The sequence below is a fragment of the Miniopterus natalensis genome, chromosome 8 (assembly GCF_054644295.1).
Source record: "Miniopterus natalensis isolate mMinNat1 chromosome 8, mMinNat1.hap1, whole genome shotgun sequence".
NCBI lineage: Eukaryota > Metazoa > Chordata > Mammalia > Chiroptera > Miniopteridae > Miniopterus > Miniopterus natalensis.
In genome coordinates, this window is record NC_142088.1 from 1,816,343 (window position 1) to 1,836,030 (window position 19,688).

The 19,688-nt window shown below is 57.3% G+C and overlaps 1 protein-coding gene across 4 annotated transcripts in view; it reads right to left on the reverse strand.

Annotated features, from left to right (window-relative positions):
• The window catches only part of LRRFIP1 (LRR binding FLII interacting protein 1), a 94,487-nt gene extending 90,298 nt beyond the window's left edge, over positions 1–4,189 (reverse strand). For all 4 annotated transcript variants that reach the window (XM_087819488.1, XM_087819487.1, XM_087819486.1 and 1 more), the window contains exon 1: positions 4,084–4,189. In XM_087819488.1, coding sequence (XP_087675614.1) covers positions 4,084–4,179 — 96 coding nt within the window. In that variant the 5' untranslated portion in view covers positions 4,180–4,189. The remainder of the gene's footprint in view (positions 1–4,083) is intronic.
• Between the last annotated feature and the right edge of the window lie 15,499 nt (positions 4,190–19,688).

A 19,688-nucleotide genomic window follows, 5' to 3' on the forward strand; every position in this document is an offset into this window, starting at 1 on the left:
TGGCCTGAGAGGGTGGCTCAAGGGTAAAAACATCTCTTACTTCAGTTAAGTAAAAATTCCTTTTGAAAAGGTGAGGGAATGAAGAGACGACAAGAGGCGCAGAATACGGGGTCCCCCCCCCATGGGCTGCTGGGCTGGTGGCGCACAGGTCAGCTGGGGACAAACACCCCAGAGCTGGGAAGCACGTCGGCTGGACTGCAGGGCACCACCTAGAATAGAGCCGTGATGGAGCCAAAAATCTGATCCAGGAGCTGCCTGGCTGAGGACCCGGAGCCTCTTAGTTCCGAGATGACCTTCGGCAGGTCCCCCAGCACCTCTGAGCCTGTGTCCCAGCCGCACAGAGATGCTCTAAACTCTGCCGACGGGGCTGAATATAACCGTGGGGAGGAGCTTCTGGGGCACCTGGCTCCCCTCGGCCTTAAAAGCAGCCTCAGGTCCCATCTCCCTGCTTTCCAATCCCGTCCCGTGACCGGGCTCACGTGGCCACAGAGGGGATGAGACTCTCACCGTGACAGTTGTCATCATTACTTTGCGTGTGTGGGGACAGGCATAATCCACCTGCAGGAGAGCTGTGAGCGGCCTCGGGTGGGTGTCGTGAGGCCGGATCATTTTACCCAGCGGCAGGGTGCTGAGGCGAGATCTGGGACGCCACCAGGGGTCATTAGCACAATGTTCCATGTGCCAGGAGAGAGATGCACCTGCCCTGGGAACACCTCGCCGGCGTGAGAAGCAGCGCCCACGCTCCTGTGCGGATGGGCTCCGAGGGCTTCCGGGACCTTGGTCCTGACAACGTAGCACCCACATGCCACCTCAGACAGACAGCGGGAAGCAAGCCACTCCCGCCAACACATCTACCGTGATTGAATGCTGCAACTCCGTTTCCTACAAACGTATAACCCGTCCCTTGCAGGGAGCTGGTCTCCTCTACCCATCTGGGCTCCAGGGGACTGGCCCCGCCTCCTGCCCGGTGACGATCTCCGCTCGGAATTCCCACTTAGCGTCCAGTGCACATTCCTGGAGGCCAGACCTGTGTCCACCGCCCCCCCCCCCTCCTCAGCCCTCCTGTTTTCGTTCAGGCCCCGCACCTCCCCAAGTGGTCCAGGGTGGTCCACTCCTCCAGTCCCAGCCTGGGCCTGACTGGTCACAGCGTAGCACTTCCCACCCCTTGTGACAGGGCCTGGTGTGGGCTGTCAGCTGTCCTGCCCACAGGGCTCCATGAGGAGCTGCCCAGGAGAGACGACTGGAAAGATCACTCCCAGCTCCCAGGAGAGACAGGCTGTGGGCCCCCGAGGGGCAGCCTGGGCACACAGCAGCCAGTCTGCCATAAGCCAGCCACCCCGAGGACAAGGCCACCCACAGGGGATGGCCCATCAGGGGCTGCGCGGACAGAGACGCCAAGGTTCCCCATGAGGCTGGCGGGGAATCCGCACTCGAGCCAAGGCGGATGCCAGCGTGGGCTGGGCTTTTGTCCCTTCAAAAAAACCCTCAAAATGCCGCTTCCTCTGGGATGCCACCCCTGACTGCCATTCCCAGTCCCATCAGAAAGTGTAACTCATTTCCAGACCTCCGGAACAAAACATCCATGCCCTTTTTACCTCGAATCTCTTCCTGCCTTGCACCCCCGTCACCGGTCTACAGGTCAGACCCCCTTCTGGCCCAGCTCCTGGAGGGCGGGTCCTCCCCAGGTCCCGCCCCGCCTCCCAGGCTCCGTAGGAAGGGGCGCGGGGGGCGTGGCAGGTACCCTCTCAATCACTGAGCACATAAGAAAGTGCCGAACTTAAGACACTTCTGCTAATTTTTAAGAGAACTCTTGAGAACTCAGTGAATATTTGCTATTCAAATAGTATCCTAATTTTCACAGTTGGGAAATACAATTCAATCTGTAGTAAAACAAAAGACTGCATCTGCTCCGTCCAACCAGCACGTGTAACACCCAGATCCACGGTTGGTCTGACCCAGGGGATGTGCGTGGGGTGGCTCTCGCTCCCCCTGCTCGCTCCCCGTGTGCTCCCGCTTTCCATAATCCTGACGCCAGGGGGTTCATTTTCCCCACTCAGAGATGGGGAAACCCAGCCGAGGGGGTGGGTACCTCAAGTCCCTGAGGCGGCACAGTCCGTGCGGGGCTATGTGCAGCTTCAGAGCCCACGTCTGAATTTGTCGCCTCCAACTGTGTCTCTCTGGCTGAGGGGGGGGGAACAGGACCATGGGTTCCCCGTTACCCAGGATCTCAGGATGTTAACCCAGGAGCAGCAACCCAAGGCTTCCCTTTCAATCTGTGTTTACAGAAACCAGCACATACGAGGGGGACTCCGGGAACTCTCATCCTTCTAATTTCTTTGTCCCCGAGGCACTGGAAAGATGAGACCACGACCGTCGGTCATGTCTGGCCTCCTGGGGAAACGTGTTTGGTGTTACAGTTAAGTGCACACATAGGTGCCTGCCTTTGAGGGGGGATTCTATTCAAGCTACTGCACTTAGCAAACGGCTATATTTAGCCAAGTGTACTTCAAGTGCCTGTACCTCTTTTTTTTAAAAAAATTGATGAATGCCCGGCTGGCATGGCTCAGTGGTTGAGCATTGACCTAGGATCCAGGAGATCATGGTTCGATTCCCGGTCAGGGCACATGCCGGGGTTGCAGGCTCGATCCCCAGTCGGGGGTGTGCAGGAGGCAGCCGATCAATGACTCTCTCATCATTGATGTTTCCATCTCTCTCTCCCCCCTCTCCCTTCCTCTCTCTGAAATCGATAAAGACATATTTAAAAAAAATTAATGAATGTACCAGGCACTGAGGAGCACCTGTGACGCGCCTGGCTCTGTGCTCAGCGCTGGGGACACAAAAGTAAGACACTGCCTGCCTGGGTGTCATCTTCTACAGGGGGACAGACAGGTGAACGAATGACGCTGAGTCCACGGGACCCTCACAGCAGGTGTAGGAGGCTGGGATGGAGGCAGGGAGGCTCTGCCTGGGTGAGGTGGGAGGTCTCACCGAGGACCATCTGCCCTGGGCTTTAAGGGATGAATAGGAGTTTGCCTGGAAGGCCTTTACCTTCTACGGAGAAAGGAGTCTGTATCCATTCAACGTTCAACAAATCCCGAGGGGCAGCCGCCTGTCCGTAAGAGCGAAATTTAGGCCCAAACCACCTAAGAACTAGTCAGAGAGGAGACTCAATAAACAGCTGAGGGCTGCGATGCGGCGCCGCAGACGCGCAGCTGGTCCCGGGAAGTTTCCCCGCGTGGGCGCAGCGCGGGGCGGACGGTCTCGCTCCGGCCCCAGCGCGTGGACAGGGCGGCGGACCGGGTCGCACTGCGTCTGCGCATGCGCCTGTGCAGCGGGGGCGCAGGGTTCAGGAGCGCACGCGGGGCGCAGCTCGGGGTCCGAGGCGGGCGCCCCGAAAGCTCGGGCCTCCGCGCCCCCCCGGCCCAGGCCTGGCTCCGTCCCCGGGGAGCCGCTGCTGCGGACCAGCTGCCCGTCTTTTCGGGGTCGCGGTTCTGCCCAACCTTCGGGTCGGGTCCTTGCTGGAGGGGACGCGCGTGGGGATCCGTGCGCGGGAACCCGCGGCGGGAAGCGAGTCGCCCGCCTCGTCGGGATAAACTCTGCCCTGGAAACTCCCACGGAAACCTCAGCGCCCCGGACCCGCTGTCAGGCTCGGCCCAGGAACGAGAGTCACGGTGACCCCCAGGCCCATGCCCTCGGGGCGCCCAGCGTGCCGATCCACGACAAATGGTCACCGGCAGGGGCTGGGCCATTCCTCCGGGGCCATGTGGCCTCGGGGACGCCCCTGGGCCTCCAGGGTCGGCCTGCAGCACCCCCACGACGCGGCACCACAAAGCGGGGCGTCTGTCCGCCCCCGCGCGCCCGGCCACCTTGCGCCAGGGCCGCGCCCGGTCCCCGCACGCCTAGGGGACAGCGGCCGGGGGAGCGGGGCGGGGGGTCAGTGTCCCTGGCCTGTGCCCCGGGCCGGAGGCCAGGCGCCCGGCCCGCCGAGACCCCCGCGGGCCCGCGGACTGGAGGACTGACCGCGGCTGACAGCTGCGCCCCCCCCCCCCCCCCCCCCCCCCGCGTAACGGGCCCCGGGCTCACCTCGCGGGCGATCTGGTTCAGCGCCTCGTCTTCTGCCGTCAGCCGCTCCCGGTTGGGGAGCCGCTTGCGGCCGGCGCCCTGGGTGCCCATGTCCATCGGCCGCCCCGCCGCCTGGCCCGTCGCCCTCGCCGCGCCCGCCGCGCGCGCCCCTCCGCCGGTCCGCCCGGCCCCGCCCCGCCCCTCCCTCCGCCCGGCGTCATGGCGTCAGCGGGCCGGGCGCGGGGGCGCGGGGACGCGGGGGCGCGGGGACGCAGGGACTGGCCGGCTGCGGGGACCCGCGGGCGCTCCGGGGGGTGGGGACGCGGGGGGCGGAGCGCGGACGGAGAGCGCGGACGGAGAGCGCGGACAGGGCGGGAGGTCTGGAGTGGCCGGGCTGGGGCGCCGGTGCCGAGGCGCGGGCATCTGGGGGCTGCTGGATGCCTGGGGTGCAGGGGCCAGGCCACTGGAGGGGGTCCCGGCTGTGTCACCCGTCCCAGGGCCGTGGGCACTGGTGGAGCTGGGGCCTCGCGTGGCGCCCTGGGGGCCCGAGGGGACTGGGTTGCAGAGAGGGGTCTGCGGCGCGGGGACGCGGTTCAGACCCGCGCCCCGCGAGTCCGGGTCCAGCCCGGGTGAGAGCTGAGGTCCAGCCCAGGGCGGGTCAGGTCCATCCCCGGGTACCAGGCCCTGTGGCACGGGCCAGGCCCCGGAGCCTCACAGCGGGCTCAGAATCCACTGTGACTGGTCCCTTAGCTCCGTGTCCCCAGCTCCTGGGAAGAGGCTGACAGCAGCTGCTCGCAATAAACAGCTGCTGAGAAAGGAATGAATTTGCCTGAGCTCTGCCCCCCTCACCGGAAAGGTGGATTTAAAAAGCCGTCTCATCCTGTCCTATGGGTGCAGGAAGGACACACCAGAACTTCCCTGAATATGTATTTTAAACTAAAAATAAGGGTGTTATATATCAAATACTAACATTTCATATACAACCTCAGTTTCAGGGGCGACCTGCCTTGTCACAGGGACACACGAGGTTTCCTTGCGGGTGGCAGTGGCACCCTCTCTCCTTGGGTCACTTTCAGAATATTTAGATGTATTTGAATGGATCAGGTTAAATGGATTTATGGGTGACATAACCTAGTTTTAGCTAAAACTCAAAGAGTAGACAAACGGCTCCAAAGGATTGGAAAGATTCTCAAAGAGATATTCCCCCAAATCACAGATGAGAAAGGAGACAGTTCCTTACTCCTGGGAAAGGCTCTTCATTGACCTGCGTGAGGTTGTTAACTTTGAGAGAAAACAGCTGGGGATGAGTTCCCACTGCCTGTCATTAATGATTAACCTCATCTAAGTGGACATAGTAACTGATGATGATAGATAGCGACGCAATTTATACATAACTAAATATATAAATATTTGGGAGCTATTTAAAAATACTTAGTGATAGAGTCCATGGTAAAAAAAAAACACACGTCTGAGTTCTAGATCAGTGATTATTAAATTTGGGGGGGATTGAGACCGTCTTTGAGAATCTAATGAAAACTGGATTCCTCTTCCAGGAAAAAAAAAAAAAAGCATGTGAGCAGGAAAATTGAGTACAGTTTTACAGGGTGGAAGTTTGAAGCCCACCCACGGGCCCTCTGACTCCCGTCCTCCCCTGGCCCCATTCGAGCCTTTCCGCCTACCAGAGGCGGCACAACCTTCCCATACACGTCGGGAGCGCCCTCCAGACTCCAGAGCAGCTCCACGGTGTGTCTCTGGTCACTTGTGACCAGGGACAGGTAAAATGCTGAGGTTTGTGAAATCGTTTGCTGTAAGCGTTATTACCATAATAATCTCATTCTTACTGAGTGATACCCCGGGTCAGGAATTTTGCATAAGCAAGGGGCGCTGGCAGGGGGATGTCACACTCAGAGGAATTACCTGCCTCTCCTGCCCAGTCTCCGGGAGAAAGGCTGGGGCGCCTGCCTCCTGTACGGGGTGCTGGCTCCTTAGCCAACCCCCAGGAGCAGCTCTGAGCAGCTCTCTCAAAACAGCGTTCCTGAGACTCAGGGCCAAGGTTGTCTTTTCATCCCCCAGGGAGCCTTGTTCAAGGTTATGGACCCATAGGTGCCTAGAAAATGTGTGTGGCCTCACTGAACAGAGCCCCTTTATAAGGTGCTGCATAAACAGGGCAGGAAGTCCAAGTCTCCTTGTACTTTGGGAAGAGAAATGCCGCAGGTGCTTATAGACTAGCAGTGGGATCAGTTCTTTCCTGGCATGGGTATTATAGCTATTCAGTTGTTTTTAAAAACAGGTGACAGGGGCCTTGGCTGGTTTGACTCAGTGGTTAGAGCTTGGCCCTCAGACTGGAGGGTCCTGGGTTCGATCCCAGTCAATGGCATGTACCTCAGTTGTAGGCTCAATCCCTGGCCCGGGTCGGGGCTCGTGCGGGAGGCAACCAATCGGCGTGTCTCCCTCACATCGATGTTTCTCTCTCTCTCTCTTCCACTGTCTCTGAAAAGCAATGGAAAAATATCCTCAGGTGAGGGTTAAAAAAAAAAGTTACAAAAGACTTACCTTCTAACAATGGAGATGAAACTTATATCAAAGTAACCTTCCTGCCATTAACAATTATCAGCCTCAAACAAAATAGGAAAAGTAACCATTTGCGGGCCCTGGAGTGTAACCAAAAGTAGATACAGACTAGAGTGGATGCAACCTTTGAATTAAGAATCTACTTAGGCCATTCTCCCATCTTCAAGGTGCTCTGGGAATAGATGTTAGGGTCTGGGGCTGTAAGTACAGCTGGAGATTTAGTGAGAAATCCCAGAAAACGGGGTGCATGGAGGGCTGAGCCTCTGCACACTAACTGATGCAGAATCCGTGGTTGAGTCTGAACTGTGCGTGTGTGAGCCAAGGCCCCAAGAAATCCAGAAGAAAGCTGCCGGAGGCACGGGAGAGCTGGGCAGAGGGTTCAGCAGCTGCCCGGTGAGAGAAGGGGAGGTTAGGAATCCGAGTCCTACCAAGTGCGAGGGGGTTGCAAGCACCTTGAGTCTTGCACTGAAACCCCAGAAAGACTACCCCTTAGAGCAGCGAGTTTCAACCTTTTTCATCTCATGGCACATAAACTAAGTACTAAAATTCTGCTGCACACCAAAAAAATATTTTTCCGATCTTACAAAAAATATAAGTATAACTTTAATTCCTTCACACTGGATGGCTATTGCTGTGTTGGCTGTCGTCGTTTCTTGTATTTGACAACCTAAGGGCAAAGAGGACAGTGTCCTTGATGAAATAGTCAGGTATTGCATGTTTTAAAAATCCTTGCAGCGCACCCGCGTGCCGAGGCACATAGTTGCAAATCGCTGCCTTAGGGTAAGGCAACATCGGAGGTCTAAGGGCTATGGCAGGAAAATCAGAACCCACACATTGTAACAAAGCCTGGAACCCAGGCTCAGCAAGATGGAGGCGATTTGCAGGGTCAAAGGAACTTAACTCCCTGCTAGCACCAAATTCAAAAGTCTCCAAAAGGAGCTAATGGAATCTGTAGTCTCTGAACTACATTTCCCACTAGGACCAGTGTACGCTGAAGAATGACCAGACGTAAGAAGAATCAGGGCGATGAGGCTCATAGTCAAGAGGAAAAGTGACCAATTGGAAAAGATTCACAGATAACTTCGATGTTGGAATTGGCAGAGGGGTTGTATAAAATAACTGTTGGGAAGATGGATATAACGCATAAAGATTATAGAATCTTTTTAGGAGAATTTTAGAGAAGATTTTGGGACCCTAAAAAGAAACCAAATGGAGCCAGGTTGGTGTGGTTCAGTGGTTGAGCACCGCCCCATAAACCAGGAGGTCAGGGTTTGATTCCCAGTCAGGGCACAGGCCAGGCTTTCAGTCTCCATCTCCAGTAGGGGGCGAGCAGGAGGCAGCCGATCAATGACTCATCATTGATGTTTCTCTCTCTCTCCCTCTCCCTTCCTCTCTCTGAAATCAATAAAAACATATTAAAAAAAACCAAAACAAATGGAAATTGTAGAACTGAAAAAATGCAATATTTGCAATTAAAAGTTCATTGATTAGTATTAGCAATAGATTGGATAATATAGAAGAAAGGATCAGCGAACTTGAAGAATGATTAATAAATTTACCCAAACTGAAGGACAGAGAGAGAAAAAAACACATAAAAAAAAAAAAAGACCAGGTTCCAGGGATTCAGGCTACCACAGTGGTCACTTGATTTTGACAAAGGCCGCCACATGGACAGATCTGCAAAGCTTTGTATTGTGTGAACGAAGCCAGGCACAAAACATATGTATGAATGATTCCATTTAGATGACACTCTGGAGCAGGAAACACTAAGCTATGGTGACAGAGTCGGAGCAGGGCTGCCTCTGAAGGATGGGTGGGTTGACTGCGGAGGGGCCACCAGGACGTGTTGCAGGGTGAAGGAAATGCTCTATGTCCTCAGCGAGGTGGTTGCTCTCTAGGGTGACCAGCAGCCCAGGTTTATTTGGGAATGCGGGGCTTCCTGAGATGTGGGGCTTTAGATTTTAAAACGGGGTAGTTCCAGCAGAATCGGGACCAGTTGGCTGCCCTATGATATGTGCACATACACATTTGTTAAAACTCATAGAGGTTTTGTTTTATTTAAGCATATTTTTATTGATTTTTATTTTTAGAGAGAGAGGAAGGGAGAGGGAGAGGGAGATAGAAACACTGATGGGAGAGAAACATCAACATTGATCAGCTGCCTGTTTCCCTTCTGCCAGCGAGCCCCATTTCCCATGTCCCTTCTCCCTGTGAGCTTTCTTTCCGAGGCCCATGGTCATGGGGTGTCTATAACCCATAGCCCAGAGCCTGGCGATTCCGGGCTGTTTGGATCTGCCCGTTTCCACTTGGTACCGCCCAAGGGTCCTGGTTGCAGGCAGGTTGCGCGCAGCCTGGCCGGGCGCAGACGCGGCGCCCCCGGGGAGGCGAGGGAGCCGAATTCACCGGCTCCTCTGCTGCCACAGGTGCGGGTGAGCTCACGTGGCTTCTCCCCCAGGAGGCACCGAACTGCTGAGCCACACCCGCCTCTATCGGTTACTCAGCCCCAGTCCTGCGAAGCGGAAATTGAGCACAGACGGTCCAGATCTTTTTCATCTTATAGGGAGAGGCTCACCATATTTTTGGCAGTGGCTTTTAAGAGCACTTCATGTCCTCGATGTTGCAATTTTTAAATAGAAGAAACATTTATCAAGTTTTTGTTATGCTGAGTAACTCTCTGAAGATGTCCCCGTGAGAAAAAAAAAACTCTGGAAATTTCTTTCTCTGCATAAGATAGAATCAAACAATCGAAAGCATTCCAGAGGGGCCTCCGCCTCGCCTGGTTGTGCCTAGGGGTCTGGGCCAAGATGCCCGTGCTCTGTGCCAGCCTCCGATCTATTTTAGGAACATAATAGAAAAATAGTTTGCTACTTACTGGCTTGCTTCCTGTGCTCACGTCCCCAGACAAAGAACGGTTTATGAAAATTTGCTACAAACAATTTATAAAAAACTCAGCTTCGCCTCAAGCAGAACAGAGATTACATGGTTTTCTCCCTGGGAAACATTTTTCTCACCGTAAAATGTAATCACAGTGCAAACAGGAGCAATGGAAAGCTCAGGTGAAGCCCCAGCCCCTGGGCAGCACCGGGCAGCACCGGGCAGCGTGCAGCGTCCTGTGAATGCGCAAGAGGCACCTGCTCCGCGCAGCGCGTGGCCGGGGGACCAGGGGCCAGCAGGACACCGCCCCGGCCTCGGCGGGTCTCAAGGCGGCAAACGGAGCCACGAGTCATGAGCGGAAACGCCGCGGTCTCTGAGGGACGATCCGGAAGGACCGCCTGCCCGCGGGCGGATACAAAGTATTCCCGCGGGCGGATACAATGTATTTCCGGGGAGGAAACCTGCGGGAGCTGTGCCCTGGCCTCGCTCTTGCGAGTCTCGGGGCCACGATTTCCCCGCCCTCGGGGTGAAGGTGTGAAACCACAGAGGGGTAGCAGGACGCCCCCGCCAAAATCCGCCTCTCTGGTGTGAGGACTAGTCCGAGCTGATTATTTTGAGAAACAGCAAACACAGGAGAAGCTCAGAAAATGGTAGAAGCTGCCCTTTTGCAGGAGCAAAGCTCGTGAATGAAGGATATCTTCAAGTGCACAGGTGTCTGCCCCTTGGAATGGGGGGAGAAAGCAGCTCCCTGCCACTAGGGACCCTCACCCGTGGAGAAGGCACCAGAGTCTGGAAACACCGCCCCCAGTCCCCTGCCCTTCCTGCTGACCTCCGGTGACTGAGCTCTTCCTGTCTCGTCTTTAGTGAAGACGGCATTTAAGCGGGTGGCTTGGGCCACCTGGGGAGTGACGGACGCCCCCGGGGTGTCTCCCGCGCGTACATGAGTTACACAAGTTAACAAACTTTGGTTTGCATTTCTCTTCTTACTCTACCTTTCATCACAGGGGTCTCAGCCCAGGCCTCAGAAGGAGAGAGGAAAGCTGTATTTTCTCCCTTAAACCGTCCCTGTGTCCGCCCCCAGGACTCCAGCCCCGTCACTCTGAGCGGGACTCTGGATCCTTGCTCTGCACCAGCCCTTCGCTGTTGACCGAAGTCCCTGGCTGCCCTGTCGGGGACAGAGAGGAGACACCCCTCCAAAGCAGGGGGAGGGCCTCTGGCCTTGGGGAGGGTGTGGGGGTGGGACGGAAGGGAGGGGGCTGAGCTTGGGCCAGGGCTGGTCCCAGGAAGGGGGACGCCCCGAGGAACAAGCCCAGATAAGTGGACAGAGACGTGCTGGTGCCCGACGGAGGGAGGAGAGCACAGAGAAGAGCGGAGACCTGGCTGCACATCCAGGGTACGATCGTGTGCGTTTGTGTCTGTGCGCATTTGTGCCTGTGTGCCAGTGTCTGTGTGTGCCTGTGCCTGTGTGTGCCTGTGTCTGTGTGTACCTGTGCCTGTGTGCCTGTGCCTGTGTGTGCCAGTGTCTGTGTGTGCCAGTGTCTGTGTGTGCCAGTGTCTGTGTGTGCCTGTGCCTATGTGTGCCAGTGTCTGTGTGTGCCAGTGTCTGTGTGTACCTGTGCCTGTGTGCCAGTGTCTGTGTGTGCCTGTGCCTGTGTGTGCCAGTGTCTGTGTGTGCCAGTGTCTGTGTGTGCCAGTGTCTGTGTGTGCCAGTGTCTGTGTGTACCTGTGCCTGTGTGCCAGTGTCTGTGTGTGCCTGTGCCTGTGTGTGCCAGTGTCTGTGTGTGCCAGTGTCTGTGTGTGCCAGTGTCTGTGTGTGCCTGTGTCTGTGTGTGCCAGTGTCTGTGTGTGCCAGTGTCTGTGTGTGCCTGTGCCTGTGTGTGCCTGTGTCTGTGTGTGCCAGTGTCTGTGTGTGCCAGTGTCTGTGTGTACCTGTGTCTGTGTGCCTGTGCCTGTGTGTGCCAGTGTCTGTGTGTGCTTGTGCCTGTGTGTGCTTGTGCCTGTGTGTGCCAGTGTCTGTGTGTGCCAGTGTCTGTGTGTACCTGTGCCTGTGTGCCTGGGTCTGCTTGTGTCTGTGTGCCTGTGCCTGTGCCTGTGTGCCTGTGTCTGTATGTGCCTGTACCTGTGTGTGCCTATGTCTGTGTGTGCCTGTGCCTGTGTGTGCCTGTGTCTGTGTGTGCCTGTGTCTGTGTGTGCCTGGGTCTGTATGTGCCTGTGTGTGCCTGTGCCTGTGTGTGCCTGTGTCTGTGTGTACTTGTGTCTGTGTGCCTGTGTGTCTGTGCCTGTGTGTGCCTGTGTGTACACATGCGTGGTGGAAACATCACCAACTTTCTGCTTCCCAGTTTTGGGCAAGAACTTGTGTTTGTCTTTCTGGGTGGTTGGTGAATGGATTGTGGGGACAGCCATCGAGATGCAGTATATTCAAACTATGTCAGTCCCTGGAGGAAAAGTGTCCATCCACTCGCTCACTCCTCACTCGCCCGCTCATCCACTCATTCATTCCTTCACGTGGCCATTTCGCTCTGCGTGAGGCTCTGCCTCAGGTGGGAAGCCGGCGTTTTGGTTTTTCATTTACTAGCCGTTCACACTGTCACCCGCCAATTCCATAAAGATCTGCTGGGCATCCTCTGGGAACAAGGCAAGTGCGGACCCTCCTCTGCCGAGACTGAGGGGAAGCAGAGCCGTCCCTGGGGAACCTGGAAGGTGCCCTTTCTCGCAGTTGCTGCATCTCTTGTAGTTACTGGGGCTCCCACAGTCTCCATTCCTGGAGGAAAGGACCTTCTGCCTTAGAGGGTGCCCCAGCCTCTGCTCCCGTTCTGCCTCCGGGGGACATGTCTCCCCAGCCTGCTTGTTCTGGGGGGGCTGTCTCCTGGGCCCCAGGAGGGAGGGAGGGAAGTGAGAGCGGAAGCGGCCCAGGTGTGCGCTGCGGCGGCTGAGGTCCGAGCTGAGGGGAGCGGTGGGTCCCGATTTCCCGTTACTCTCTCGGGGGCTTACGCACATGGTGTTAGCACAGCATTTGTATATTGCTGATGTAACTTAATTCTGTATTATCTTTTAACTTTGTGAAGGTTTATTTGGCCTCCTCAGTAGACAGTAAGCTCCCTGAGGGCATTTCCACGCGGCCCTGTAAGTCTTGGGCACAGTCCTGGGGATGGGGAGGTTTTGGATACTTTCTGTCTCAGTCCCAGAGGCCTGGAAACTGGGGTATCCCGGATTTGGTTGCCTCAGGAGGCTCTGAGGGAGTCTGCTCTGTGCCTCTCCCCAGGCCTTCGTGGTCACCGGCAATCCTCGGTGTTTCTTGACCACGAAGTCCTCCTCTTGGCCCAGGAATCCCCAAAGGACCGGCCTGGGGCAAGTGCCCAGTTTGCTTTTCATGGAGGGAGACCCACACAGAGCATGCCGGCCGCCCTCCTCATGAATGTTCGTGGCACCCAGTGTTGTGGGTTGAATGGATCTGCCCTAGAATTCATGTGTGGGAGACCTGACCCCTAGTGTCTCAGAGTGTGACCCTGTTTGGAGACAGGGTCTTTACAGAGGTGATCAAGTTAAATTGGGTCATTAGTGTGCCCTAGTCCAATATGACCTGTGTCCTTATACAAGGGGGAAGTTAGGACAGAGGCACACTCAAGGGGAGAGGCCATGTGGAGATGGAGGCAGACATGGGGGTGATGCTTCACCGGCATCTGGAAGAGGCCAGAGACAGTCTCCCTCAGGGCCTCAGGAAGGGCCAGTCCTGCCCACGCCTTGATCTCGACCTGGGAGGCAATCCATTCCCACTGTGTTGAGCCGCCCACATTGGGGTACCTTGTGACAGCGGCCCTAGTGCCCTGATACACACAGTGGTCTCACTTTTTACGGGACGGGGCTTTCACTCCCCCTGCACCTTCCTTTACTCCTGCCCGGCTCCCTCTGGATGTGGCTGTGAGCATCTTGGTCGAGTCCCTCTGCGTCTCCCGCACGCTCGCCCTTCGTGAGGACTGGGCACAGCAGCCTGCGGCCTCTGCTGCTGGTCGTGTCCCCCATGGCCGCCCAGGAGTGGGATGTGGCCCCTCCAGTGAGCCTTGAGGCTTGAGGGTCAGGGTGGGGGCTGGACACTGGGGCGGGTCCCTTCCAGGGCCTCTTTCCTGGGGAGGTCACTCAGGAAATACAGCGAACGTCGAGGACCCGCTGAAAAGGAAAAGGGAAGGGAACCCCATAGCCTGGAGCCCAGACCAGCCTGAAGCACAAGTAGGTCAGGTCTCAGGTGTCTGTCTGAACGGAGCTGAACGCCCCCTCACTCTCAGCTTTGATTTCTCACGTGGGCCCCTGCGTGCCAGCCGCCTGGGCACGGGGGGGAGTAATTTTACCGTCAGAATTGAGTGCAGTGAACAGCAGCCGGTGGACTAAGGAACTGAGGCGTTTCCTCGACACTGCCCTCGGGGATCACAGCCTGGCCGCGGCCGCCCTGTCCTGACCCCGGGCACATTCCCGGCGCCTCCGGAGACGGCGCTGTCCACGCGCCCAGCAGAGGTCTCCGCGGGGCGTCCGCTCGCCAGGCCGTGGGCATCGCCAGCCTTTCCCGAAACACCATCCACAATATTCCGTCCAGGTGACAGTCCCCAGGCAGGCGAAGAAACAGGGAAATGTGACCCCCCGTCAGGAAATAAACCAACCAGTCTCTGGAGCCAGACCCCTCACTAACCGGAGGCTGGAATTAGTAGACGAGGGGTTGAAAATACTGCGGCAAAAACGGCGAGGATTCCACAGGGAAAGGCGCACACAACGGGCGCAGAAGCGACGAATTTCAGGAGAGGTTTAGAAATTCTCAAAAAGAACCAAACGGAAATCACAGAACTGAAAGATACGATGTAATTACACTTAAGAAACCAGCAGTGGCGTTAGACTGGGAGGCTGAAAACACTGGATCGAATGGGCGGGAGGAGGGGGAGAGGCAGCCGCCGGGAGGGAACCGGCGGGGAGCACGCGGGAGAGCTGAGCGGACCGGCGGCCACCGCGCTCAGCCGACGGCCCGGGCCCTGACCCAGGAGCGGACCGAGGAGCCCGCACTCGGCCCCGGGGCCCCTGACAGGGGATGCACTTTAAGCACAGAGACACAGGAGGCTGGGAATCACAGCCGGGACCCGCGCTGGCCCTCCCGGCCCGGGGGCCACCCTGCTCCCTCTGCCCCCCCCCCCGCCCGGCACCCCTCCTCCAAGGCCGCTCAGCCCCAGAGGCCGGGAATCCGGGGGGCTGGAGACCCCCCGCCGGGCGGGACGGCAGGGAGGGGGAGGAAGACCCCAGTCGGCCTTCGCCCCTGAGGACTCGCTCAGAGCCCCTCCTCCTCTTGGCCTCTGGGCAGCTTTCTCTTCCGTCCACCTGTCTGTCCACCCGGATGTCAGCATTCCCCCTGGGAGGAGTCTCCCTTGACCCTCCCCTTTCCACCTGGCCAGGTGAGCGGGTCTCTTCTGCCTGTGCCCTGTGCTCCTTAGGACCGGATGTGACCTGGGGTGGCCACCTCTGTGTGGGCACTGTCCTGTCCCCCTGGCCCCGGGTGCCCGGGGCAGGACTTTCCTCTGGCCTGCTCTGCCCAGCCCGGCCGGCAGCCAAGCACCAACCCATTGTTGAGCGGAAGAATTTCACTCGGAGCTCAGAATCCCTGCTGGAATTTTCCATTCAGATAAGCGAGGCTGAAGGTTGGGGCGAGGCAGGCTCCCCTCCCTCGGCAGATAAGAGATCCTGGGAGACTGGTACCTCAGATAACGATCGCACGAAGAGCGCCACCCTTGACCACAGCTCCATAGGGAAGCCCCAAGGAGGCAGGAGGCCCCCTTCCCCAGATCCACAGATCAGGGCCACTAGGCACGTCCGCTGGGAAGGAGACACGTGACCAATCTGAGCTGCCCGGGGTCCTTCACAAGGAGCAGGGGCCGTGGGTGTGGTTGGAGCGTGTGCCACAAGCCCTGAGACCTGCTGCAAAAATCTCAGGAATGTTTGTGCCATGGTGCAGCAGGCTCGGGCGGAGCGGCCGGGAGGGAGACGGGGGGGGGGGGGGGGGGAGTTATAAAAGGCTGGGCTGGCCGGAGAGGGGCCAGGTGCACGGCCACCTTGGGGCCGATGACCCGTCGCTGTCACATCTGAGCTGAGACTGAAAAGTCTGTGGGTGGGGGTGTCGCTGAGATCCTTCACACATGGGGCGGGTGCTAAGACCATACACTCCCCAAGGGCCCTCCCGGCTCCAGAACTCCGTAATTCTGCATTTCTTTTGAAAGGGGAATGAGCTGAGAGCCGGCCACCTATGCTCGCAGCCTGGTTGAGTGGCGCGGGGGGATCTCCCCCTGTGACTGTCGGTGTAGGACAGTGGTAAGGTGCCCAGAGAGTCTAAAGTCCGTATACCTGTAAATAACAAACTTTATCACATTGCTTATGTGTCATTTTTGCCTAATTCCCATGACAGGCTGGGGTGTGCACGTCACTGCGCCCGGGTGGGTATGGTCGGGAAGCCTGTGTCGTCTCCACCCTCCCTGCCTGGCACGACCCTTTGCAGGGGAAGGATCCTCTGATTGCAGGTGAGGGCTCAGGTTATTCCCTCTGGTGGGTGGCTCAGTGCTGAGATCAGATCACTGTGGCCGGTGGCAGGCAGTGAAAGGAGGCAGGGAACCTCTGGCCCAAGGCCCTGGCCTGGAAGGCAAGGAGACAGGCTGGGCAGGCACCCCTGAGACCCAGCAGTCAGGAGCCCCAGCTCCCTGAGAATCTGAGCTCAGTCTCCATGGGTCCTTGGGCCTCTCAGGGTTGGGAGGGGTGGTGTGGGAAGGGGCTGTTAGGTTGTTTGGGGTCAGCCTGAGCCCGAGGCCCCTGGGGCGGTTTCCCTCTGTGTCACCTAGGTGTGGCTTGCCTTCCCCTGTGTGCTTTGGCTCAGACACTGGGGTAGGCGGGATTCTGAGATGGCTCCCAGGACCCTGGCCATGAGGTTCCCACAGAGGAACAGTCAGGTTGGAGGGTGACAAAGCTGGCAGATGGCATCAGAGACCTATAGCTCCTGCTCCCAGGTGGCCACCAGCCAAGACCTGTCATCTGACTCGGGCCCCACCCACCTGGCCGGCCTCCGGTTGCAGGTGCAGGCCCGTAGTGCAGGCCCGCAGGGCAGGCCACAGGAGCTGGCTCTCGCTGTCTGTGAAAGGACCCAGCTCACCTGCCTTCTCTCCTGGGCTGCTGGCAGCCCCACGGGCAAAGCTGCCGGCAGCCCCGAGGAAGGGGCAGGGAGACGCGCTGAAATGAGGCCTTAAGGAAGCTCAGGAACCCTGAGCATTGGATGACAGCAGACACCTGACAGGAGGCTCATTTCCGGCTGGGTGCCCAGGTGCTCCTGCCCCAGGTGACCACATGACTGTTGGACCTTGCCCTGGGAGCCTGGTGGAAGGAAGTGACCTTAGGGGACCAGGGAGTGGGGCTGGGCACTGCCTCGGGCAGAGACTGCGGCTTCTACCTGATCTCTGTGGGAGCCCAGCCCCCCTCCCAGCTGCTCTGGCGGCCTCGCTGCCTGGTGAGGGCAGCCGACCTTTCCCCAGGACACGGGAAACAGGTAGGGGCCCTGCAGGCCCCGGTGATGACGGGCTGTCAGGCTCCCTGGAAGTGACCAGGCCTGGGGACACGTGAGTCATTGTTTAAACTTTTGTGCACTTGGCAGAGAGTGTGTGTGTGTGTGTCTCTGTGTGTCTGTGTCTCTGTATGTCTGTGTGTCTGTATCTGTGTGTGTGTGTGTCTGTGTCTCTCTGTGTGTCTTTTCCTGTACCCACACATGAACAGTCACCAGGGCACGGTGGGGAAGGAGTCTGTTGGACTGAGGGCCACCGTGCCGTGTGGGATCCAGGCTGGGGAGGTGGGGTCCTGGAAGGAGATTCCTACTGAAGCTACAGTGAGTGAAGTGCTCAGTGAGGAGGAGTCAGATGCTCCGCTGATACAGGAACATCTCGGGGACGCCTCACAGGGATCTCGGGGTTCTCTGTGCACAGGGAGGGACACCCACGAGGGACGAGGGGCGCCTGACAGGAGGCTTGCAAGCCAGGCCCTGCCCCGGAATGTCCTCCCCCCAAAAGAGGAGTTAGGTCTGCAGTCCCTTCTCCTTCCTTGCTGGGCGGGAGGCGGGCTGTAAGGAGTGAAAGGCCCCGGGTCAAGGTGCCGGAGGGCGTCTGTCTCCATGAGCCGAGCTCAGGGGTCTGCAATACCCTAGGGCACTGCTCACAGGGACTTCAAAGCCTCGAACTGATTAAGCCTGGAGGCGGGTCAGGCCTCGCATTTTCAATTTTCTCTTTGAACAGAGGGCTTCAGCCTCTGATTATCGGAATATACAACCTGTAATCACACAAAAAATTATACATGACAATGCTCACCGAGTCTGATTCGTTACGGAGAATAGAATTAAAGCTTAGCAAAGATCCAGTGGTAGGAAAATGGCCCAGCAAATTGAACAGTTGTAAGAATGTTACATGCTCATTACACATGCATAACATGTAGCAAGGTGCAAAACCGCCTTTGGCCCGTGTTGGTGTTTTAAAGGTAGGATACAAAACTGCGTGCTGAAACTGGGTTTCAGTTTGTTTTTAAGATTCATAAAAATAAACTAGAAGAAAGTAGGCAAATGCTAATCCTGATTGAATTAAGGGTATGGGATTTTGAGTAATTTAAATTTTCACACTGACCATGATATGTTTATATTTATAGTAAAATAATACTTTTCAACAAACAGATTTATTGTTGCCAAAGGAGTAGGACACGGCACGGGGACTTTCATAAATGGTCTGTGCGTCCATAGGCCACCTGCTTTGGTCAATCCAAACATGTTTTGGGCTAAAGATTTTGTTGACTCGAGAAGAGTTTTATTAACTGGTACAAAAGCATAGCAAGGAGCGCTTGAGGGTAGCACGTCCTGCAGGTGTGCCAGGACTTTCTGTGCAAAACTGCCACACAAGCCAAGGGGCCCTCTGCTCCTAAGCGCCGCCTTGAGTGCTTGCAGCGAGAAGCGAGGTGGGGCCGGGGAGGCGCGGAGAGCTCGGGCTCCACTCTGAAGAAGCGTCCCCTTGACTGGCTGTGAGGTGGCGCAGGTTCGGGTCTGATACGTTCGTCTATTGCGGTGCGATGGCCACACAGCGCCGGCTGGCACCTCCCCCCGTCGCTTAGTCCCTGCTCTTTTGTGGTGGGAACACTGCAGGTCTGCTGCTCTCTTAGCAGCTCCGGGGATGAAACACAGCATCTCAGCTGTAAGGCCAAGCTGCTCCTGAGGCCCCCGGAACTCACCCGTCTTATAACGGGGTGTTCGTACCGTTTGGCTCACATCTCCCATCTCTCCCAGCCTCCGGGAACTGTCGCTCAAGCCTGTTTCTCTGCGTGCAGGGGGAAAAGCAGTTTATAGTTAGGACTTGGTACCGAGGTCACGGTCTTTGGTGGATGAGTCCCGGGGGGGTGGGATTGCACCGCGGGGGCCGGATGCGGGAGCGTGTCCCTCACTTTCCCTGGTGGTGACGTCACGCCAGGGCTGGGTGCCCCCAGTGTGCACGCGGGGGCCGCCGTCAGGCTTCCAGTCCTGCCTTTTGTCTTAGAGGCGCTGCTGGCCTCCCAGTAAGGTGGGGTAACCCTGGGCCCCCTGAGGCCTGTCACTGAGCAGCCACCGGAGGGTCTGTGCAATCCCGCGTGCAGGGGCCCCTGGGCGCGCCCACCCATTAGGCTTGCTCAGCTCCCCTCCTCACCCCGCACCCGGGCAGGGGGCCCTTAGACTGGGTACCTTCCTGCTTTTCTTGGCCACTCGAGCTAAGTGGCTGGAGGCCCTTCTGCTCTGCAGTTCCCTGCCTGCCCAGCTGCCAGGGTGTGACCGGCTGTGAAAACCAGGTTCTGGAAATAGCACCTCTGTCTAGTGAGGGCCTCTTGCTAAGTGAGTCCTGTGCATGTTTAGGAGGCATTTATGGAGCACCTACTGTATGCTCCGTGACTATCGCCCGTGTGGCCTTAAGTGGCTGCAGCCCAGGGAGAGAGAAGATATTAACAAAATAATTACATAAATTAAACCTCACTAGAGGTTAGAGCCCAGAGAGAGAGACACGTCGTTAAAAAGTTAATTCTACGACTCAAGGTAGAGTTGAACCTGAGAGTTTCACGGGAGAAGGGGAGCCGGGAAGGGGCCCCGCGAGGCCTGTTTTATGAACTGCTATTTATGG